This window comes from Centruroides sculpturatus, unplaced genomic scaffold, assembly GCF_000671375.1.
Source record: "Centruroides sculpturatus isolate CEXI.00-Female unplaced genomic scaffold, Cexi_2.0 scaffold3740, whole genome shotgun sequence".
NCBI classification, from domain to species: Eukaryota; Metazoa; Arthropoda; class Arachnida; order Scorpiones; family Buthidae; genus Centruroides; species Centruroides sculpturatus.
In genome coordinates this window covers 1-8931 of record NW_019387826.1, presented here as the reverse complement: position 1 = coordinate 8931, position 8931 = coordinate 1, and the positions used below count along the sequence as shown (strand labels likewise).

Here is an 8931-nt window from a genome sequence, read left to right as displayed (position 1 = left end):
TGCAGAATGTACAGTACTGTACAGTACATATTTATTTTTAATTCAGGATTAAAAATCAATTTACTAAACTTTTAAGAGGAGAAAAAAAATAATTTAGGATTTATATCTCCTATGAAATATTTATAAACTTCGATATCTTATTTATTTATTTTTAAATTCTTCCTATTGAATCTCTCCCGAAAAGCGTATCAAGCGAATAAATTACAGAATTTTATTAAGATATTCGTTTATAGATGGTCTATTACTTGATATTAATCTAATTTAAAGAAATTCTTGTTTTTTATGGGATGATGTCTCATTTTAACGTAATGGCACATAGAAAAAAAATTACTGATTTATCTAAAATCCTCTACATCTTCTCGATAAATTCTTCTTTTAAGCACGAAATTCTAACTTTATATGTAATATTTATGAAGTAAAATATGCAAAAATATGTTATTTTATTTAAATTAAAAGCTTCGAATAACTTAAAATATATTTAAATTGATAAAGGGTGGAGATTCAGCAGTAATTTCGTACAAACTTTGGGCNAATTCAATTATGAATTTAATATATATATATATATTAAATTCATCCAAACTCTTTAATTAGTAATTATATTTAGAGCAAGAAAATTAATTACATAGTCTGTATTATTTTTAGAATATAGAATCAGTGATAAATGGTGTTGAATAATTAAACAGTTGTTACATTTATAGAACTTTCTATTGCTTGGATTTTTATAATTCCACATAATGTAGAGAAAATCCTATTTAATGTAGGCCTACTTTATAACTTTAAGTAGAATGATTCTATTTTTGGTACAGTCGAATGTGATATTTTTAAAGTATACATTTCACAAAGAAAATTTGAAGAAAATAAAATTTTATCATCGATTTTTAAGCTATCGGAATGAAAAGTTTAATGCAATATCGAATAAAAAATCATCCGAAAAGCTTCTTTCGAAATTAAAAATATATATAAATTTAAGCTTAAAAGAATCGTTATTTTATAAAATATAATAGATTTATTTAATAATAATATTAATTTTTATAATGTAAAAGAAGAAATTTTAGTTTAAAACAGGAAAGTTTTTATAAGTTTTGCGCTATTTAATCTATGGTTAATTTGTTTATAACATTGCAAATATCGTTAAGAAGCGCTCGAGAAATTAAGATTTTTATAGAAAATTTATAGAAAATTGATAAATAATTGAAAAAAATATATAATAATAATAATGAGAGAATATTATCTGATGGAAAAAAAATAATCAGACTTAGCTAATCGAGCTACGAATGATGTCATTGTTATTCCTTTCGACCACATTTCTTAACGACCAATAAGGCATTTGCTACTATTTTACTTTGGTTTCTATCTTCTTAACAAGATTTTTTAAAAGATACTTTGCGTCTTTACGGTCCCTAAACATGATTTAAAGTTTTATATAGCTTAAGGTTATTGCAAATAAGTCTAGTTTGAGGTTAATTGCAACAACCGACTCGATTCTATCCTATCGTAAAAGTTAGTGTCAGTTGTAGAGTCATCCATTTCCTGTAAAATACACGTTAAACATTGCTTATTCGTATATTAATGTAACTGTAACTCTTCTTCTTTTGTTTTTGATTTTTTTTTTGTAGTTTCACAGGTTACATAGGAAGTGTATGAGAAAGATTTGAATATTTTGCAAGCGCTTTATTAACTAAAATACATTTTTTCTGGATAGCAAATCAGTGGAGAATATATTTTAATATCAAATTAATTATATTTATAAAGAATTTTAAGATTAAAATGTGTAGTTGTTGGGAGAAAAAGCGAGAAAAAAATCGACGTTAAAGAAGAAAGATCCCATAAATAGTTTATAGGCCTTTATGTAGCTAGAAAAGTTTTATAAGAAGGAAAAATCTTTATTAAATCATTTAAAAGCACTAGTGAAACACATTTTTAATCTCTAAAGATAATTCGAAGAGTTTTACAATATTACAAATATTGTTAGAAAGAAAAATTGAGTCGAAAACAGTTATTAATAGATGAGCTAATTATGGATTAATAAGAATACAATCGAAGATTTAGAGAAAAGAATCTTTGAAAAATCACTAATTGGTCCAAGGACTTGTTTACATTTGAACGCATTAATGATCAGAATAAATTACAAAAGTCTTAAATATACCAAGAGAAAAAACTGTATTTTCTCTTTCGAGATTTATATAAGTTGTATCGTTTAGACGATACAACCACTTAATACCCTTGTATGGAGTAATGTTAATTAATAGTTACAACGAATCCCACAGGGAGTAAACTAGCTTATTATCTATGGGGATTTGAGGAGATTTGAGGATTTCAATAGTCTCCCAAGAGTCGTTAGCATGGATAGGAATTAAAGGATGTTGGTGGAAAAACAGTTTGGCTCATTAATCCATCGTCACGATCATTGGTCAGAAATATCTCGTTTTTTTTTTCCTAATTTATTGGGTCAAACGATGACGATCTTCAGATTAAATCATGTCACTCTTTAAATAAGAGAATAAGAAATGCTATTCTTTCCATCCGGCTTGAATAATCTACTCGATTTTAAGCTTGGAAAATACATAATGTTAAAAATTAAGCAGGAATGGGAGATTCTAAAGTATTTCGAACGGCAGTGCTTTGTTATAATTCTATGTAGAACCTGTTTACATTTTAAATATGCTTCTGAACTAGACTATATATTTATAATTTATCGAGTTCCTTTCACATGTTACTCCATCTCTGACTTGATCAACATAGCATCGGGGAGATGTATATATATATATATATATATTTGTAGTTTTCTTACTGGTTTGAATGGAATATTATTACGTACAAGTATGACAGATTTGTTGACAGTTTAAACACAGTTCAATTTAGAAATATAGAGTGGTGACAAGTAAGAATCAATAAGTTGACAAACAATATTACCTTCGAATCGACACCATGTCACATTGTACGTTTGAAAGAGAACAAAGGAAATCTCCATTGGTCCAGAATAGGATAGAATGTCAGCCGTGTCATTCTTAATTTAAAATATATTAGATACATATTCAAATATCTAAAAAAATTATCTATCATATGTAAAACATTCTGATATTTTGAGTGATAACAGGAAATTGAAAGAGTCACATTTTTCCTTTTTTTTCCACTTCTTCTTCTCTAGTTGAAAATTTATTACCAAGACAATCCTATCACTTTAACAATTAAGATAACAAGTTTACTTTTCATTTTGCTAGCTTCTTTGCTCCTTTATTTGTAAACAAATTATTCCTTTCCAAATATTTTAAATGTAATAAATCTGAGATTAAATCAGAGCACAGAGGCAATGACTTTGATACATCACATTTATCTATTTTATTTAATTAACACGATTTTTAACAATAATTTAATCATTTGTATACTTGATTTATTAGCTGAAATTTTGATATTTTTACGACTAAAAACAAAATATAATCGCTGTTATCGCATTTAAAGCTCCTTATGTAATGCTAACCTATGACATCTGGCTATGTCTTTAGGTTTTTCAAGACAGCATTAACATCAAACTTTCTTAGATTTATAAGCCATATTCTTAAGTTTTTTTTAAGATAAATTAAGCTATTTACAAGGATATCTTATACTTTACGACATTTACAAGTTCTAAACGATTTTTAAAATGCTGACAACCATTTTTAGGGTGTTTTTAGGAGATATTTTATCAAATAGGAAATTTTAGGAATGCAAAAACTATGTAAAATAGGGTGTAACTTACCTGGTCTTTCTCGACGAATCCAACAAATGCTGTTCTCTCCACTTCGACAGGCTGTCCCGATTTGTCATAAAGGGCAATCACAAAATGGAAAAAGTTGCTCTTCCTTAAGTTGGATGGAGGCTGTTTTTCGAAATGGGCACGACCTAACCCGATGCTGTAACAAGATGAAAATATCTTATCAGCGTATCTCGGCAATCTACCAAAGGATGCGTATTTATAATAAAGTTTTGTTTATAAACATCGTTCTTTATTAAATTGTGTCGACGCCAATTTTTCTGTTTGTTTTTGCAAAAGTAAAGATCGAAAGTTAAACATTAAGCGCGAAACTCGACGCAGGGTTTGAATACAAACCACTGGAGATTTTGCTTAACAGCGATGCGTGATCTATCCCGTGCAGCTGGATAAGAGAAAAAGGCAAAATAGAAGGAAGAACGAAGATCAAGCGCGATCTTCATTAGTACTTAGGTAAACGGCGGGTAAAGAGTAGCATTGTGGGCCTGGACGTGGCATTTAATGTTAGAAAAATGAAAAGAATCGCAGTCGGTGAAGTGTAGTCGTCAATTTGTCGAAAGACAAGGTCCCCAGACTCAAATTGAAGGCGAAACGGGTCATTAAGTGGCCCGAGGGTTATTAAGCAACGACTCACGACTCTGCAAAACCGACCTCTGGGACATAGCGTTCTTTTATCAACCGGCGCTACATTTTCTCCACATGTTGGTCTTAGTCAATCGGGAACAAAATCATTACTTACCTGGTTGGATTTTGGTCTAACATAGCGGGTTGCATCCAACCACCTCTGACACTTCCTAACTGGGTGTTGAGAGGTTCTTCCTTCAAAGTCGCCATGGGACCCCTTGGTTGGAGTCCCGTGTCTTGGAGTCCAAACATGGGCCTAAGTATCCTATTCCACACGGCGCCTTCACCCCCGTACTCGGCACAATCTTCTGTTAGGCCGTACAGGTTGTTGTATAGAAATCTTACAGTCCACCAAATAAAATTTCCGAGCTTTCGACGGCTGCGATCGCTACCTCATTAATATTACCGAATTGTCGGTAATTGCAACGTAGCAATGACCAGGTGAGAAGTTACTAGGACCGAATGTCCATAGCGCCGTAGCACGACGTAGCCCGATAGACGACTGAGTGGCCCCTTAAGAGTTGTCTGAGCAGGATGGGTGTGCGCTTTACCCACACTCCCGGTTGTTGACAAAGTGAGGGGCCGTCTATACTATCCCCTGCGTGGACGTCTCAGTTACAGCAGCACTGATTGCCTCTTCCACTTCAGACCAAAGTTACAGTCGGCACATCTAATCACACACGGGTGGTGTGCTAGTCGCTCAGACGTTGGTAAAGTAAATGGCGATTTGGCTGTACCAACCCTCTCGGGGTTGGCTTTTGTGCGCAGCCCAGCGAACGAAGTAACAGGCGCCTCCCTCAGGAATACGCCCCTTGGGAACGGTTGGTAGGCGCGCCAACAGGTGACTGACACTAGGCACGCCTCGGAACCGCCTCACGTCCAATAGCGAATCGTGACGTTGCCAACTGCCCAATGGAGGCGAATGCAGTAGTCATACAATTTACGCCCACTTAGGAGAGATTAGCATAATATCAACATCGTATCTAGCATCAGCTGTTGGTGCACGTGGTCTGTAAACATTGATTTTTCCTTCTTTTCTGCTTCTAGCTAAAAAGCCTAGCACTGCCCGAAATTATTTATTATCTATATCATTTTGTTGGCGCGAATTAAGTTTTGTAGATATTGTGGCCGCACAATGCTACAACCCTTGTTTTCCTCCGCATTATATTTGTTGTTTCATCGAATGATAGATTCTACCGTAGATGCTGCTAATATTTTTCCATCGCCTTTAGCTTGCTTCTTGCATTCATTTAGGGAGATTGCCCGAGCCATTCATCACTTCAACCGTTAAACTACAAACTTCTTTGTTTCCCTCGATGATCTGTCCCCTTTGGGACTACATCATTTGCACTGGCTCTCGACCTCTATATGTTCTGCAGACAAACTATAATTTTTCATTTTTTTCCCTTAACTAATGCCAGAATATAAATTGCCAACAACGAGGCAACGTAACTTTTTTCCAAATAAACTTATTATCTTTGATACTTAGCTCTCTTTTAACGCCATCGCTTATTGCGCCTTGATTCAGGCTTATTCAAAATTGCTACAATAATAAAAATAAAGTAGCTGGCTTTAAAACTCCTTCAACAAAACTGATTTCAATTTTAAACTTATTAAGCTTATTGCGGCTTTAATAATTTACTTATGCAAATATTCAAATAGAACTACTTTACTATCGATTTTTTTTAAACCAGGTTAAAAATACTCTAGCATTTATCATTAAAAAACACGGTATTATTGCAACTTTAACATAATTTCTGATCTCTTAACACGAACCGTACAACACGCAATCGGCAAGAAAGTATAATTGAGCGGCTTATCAACTGCAAAGGAACAATAGTTTGCTTTAAAGGCAGCTGCATGGGATTATCACTTAATCTTGTTAGTAAAGTGGATTATACAAGCCAGAGAATGCAAAGTATTCGTCGGAAACATTCTTTGCCTATTGTAATATAAATTAAAAATATTTACAAGAAATTAGTTATAATTTGACCTTTTAACACAGTACAAATTGCCGCATTGATAAAAACAATACAGTGATTAGTATGTTAATTAAATGACTGATAAGTTTAGTAAAGGTAAGAATAACGAAAAAAATCCGTTTAAAAATTTAATTTTTCTCATCTTGGTTAATTTTAAAAACAGAAGAAAAATTTCACAATGGATCGATCCAGTAAAATAATTATAATAATTATTATTATGTAATAAATAATAATAATTATTATTATTTCAGAAGTCAAACAAATCGAATAGGAAATGCAAATATTATGCGAAATCATTTGAATCGAAGAAAGAATTTAAGAAAAATAAAAATAGATATAAATAAATAAATTTAATTTTGCCATAAGGATTAAATGAAAAACAAAAAATAAGTGAATTATTTACTTGTGCGCTGTTTGTTCTTGTCATTTTATATCTTTTTAGTTACTAAAAGATTTACTTCCGAAGTAAGCTATTTAATTAATGAAAAGTCACTTTTAAAATTTATTTTATCAGCCTTTCTTTTAAGATTAAAACATTTAAAGTCTGAAGTCTTATATGATAGATAAGTCTTGGAGAAAACAACTTAAAAGAGTTAAAACCGACATTTAAAAGTTAAAAAGGCGGAAACACTCTTCACAAAAAACTGCTGAAAACTAACAAATTTTTAATAGATAAATTCATTTAATTATTCCAATTCTTCTCTACGATTTTCAGTGGATCGAAGTCTGTTCGTAGAAAGTTTAAATCGATCCGAATAAAACTTTAAAATATTTAAATATGAACCATTAAAATATATATTTCCTGAATTATGATGATAAAAATGGCACCTCAACTCTATATTTGTTAAAGAATTAATTAAATAGTTCTTTATTTTAAAAGTTCTCACATAATAAATGTAGAAAAGAATTTATTTCATAAAGTCTAAAATAAATTCTCGCATAAATAAAAAATAATTTGTATTTAATTATGAAAAATGGAAGATTTTAAATAGATGCTTATAGAATTTCAATTGAAGAAATATAAATTTCTTATAGAGCCTTTCAGAGACTCGGAGGAATGAGATGGAGACGAATCAATCACAAATGAACTTTTATTATTACTTTCTTCTTATTACAGTATTTATGTAAAGATTTAATTCGGGTCCTCTATTGAGGAAACTGGACCAAAAGACCATTGTGGTCTTATTAAAGTTAAATAATTAAAAATTTTTCAGCTTTAAATAGATTATGCTAAGGAAACAAGGTATTGTTCTATTTATAAAAATCCTATAAATTATAATTCTAAAATATAGTGTGCAGTACATAAGCCGAGGATATAGAAAGACAAGGGAAATGTAACACAGGCTTTTGGATAAGTGAAGGAGCTCTTGGTTTATTGCTATCTAGTTTAGTTTCTAGAATGGAGTATGGGATCTATATTAGCTTAGTGGGAAGAATGATAAGATTATTAATAGAGAAATGACTTCCTATAACTAACTCTATTTAAGATGAAACAAACGAAGTTGCAGCTACTCATTCCACGTGTTTACTGCAAATTAATTGAATTAAAGTAAAAGAAATATTTTCCTATCATTGCATGAAAATCCTCTTATGAAAAAAGCTAAATATTTTTTTAAAAATCTTTATATAATTCCATAAATTTAACTTCTAATTTTTAAATTATTTTTAAAATCTTCTAGAATATTTGAAATGAAACGATTAAAAAAAAATAGTCTGAAAAATTGATAAAAAGCATCATCCTCATTTAAATTAGCGATATAAATAGTAAATGATATTATGAAAAATTTGATATGATAGAGAATTTATCACTAATATAATTTAAGTGAAATTGAATTTACTGTATATAAGATATGCAGGCCTGTATTTATTGTATATACTGTAATACAGTATACGTGCAGCGTTAAATTAGTTTACCCATCTTGTCGATTGACAGCGTAACGAATGGGAGATTCTATAGACATCAATGTATAGTACAAGCTTTCAAGATCAAGCTGACTTTCTAAGAAACTAAAATGTCCACGGGAGATGACCTCAATTACAAACGAAACTTTAAAAATTTATTCATAGAATACAGGTGAAAAAATTGTTTATACGCTATAAACAGCATATTTTGAAAAAATATCCTACATAATAAATTAAAATATAATAATTTCAAAAAAAAAAAATTGTAAGAATGTAAAATTTAAATTTCTACGCGATATTTTTGAAAATATCAATAGAATTACATAATTCATCCAAACTCTTTAATTAGTAATTATATTTAGAGCAAGAAAATTAATTACATAGTCTGTATTATTTTTAGAATATAGAATCAGTGATAAATGGTGTTGAATAATTAAACAGTTGTTACATTTATAGAACTTTCTATTGCTTGGATTTTTATAATTCCACATAATGTAGAGAAAATCCTATTTAATGTAGGCCTACTTTATAACTTTAAGTAGAATGATTCTATTTTTGGTACAGTCGAATGTGATATTTTTAAAGTATACATTTCACAAAGAAAATTTGAAGAAAATAAAATTTTATCATCGATTTTTAAGCTATCGGAATGAAAAGTTTAATGCAATATCGAAT

General features: G+C 30.4%; 1 protein-coding gene across 1 annotated transcript; it reads right to left on the bottom strand.

The window, feature by feature from the left end:
• Positions 1–3617: 3617 nt before the first annotated feature.
• LOC111616650 (transcription factor collier-like) lies at positions 3618–5079 on the bottom strand. The gene is made up of 2 exons (XM_023358038.1): positions 4488–5079; positions 3618–3890 (listed from the first exon to the last, which is right to left on the bottom strand). The coding sequence occupies exons 1-2, from the start codon at positions 4622–4624 to the stop codon at positions 3683–3685; spliced, it is 345 nt and encodes a 114-aa protein (XP_023213806.1). The 5' UTR covers positions 4625–5079; the 3' UTR covers positions 3618–3682.
• Between the last annotated feature and the right edge of the window lie 3852 nt (positions 5080–8931).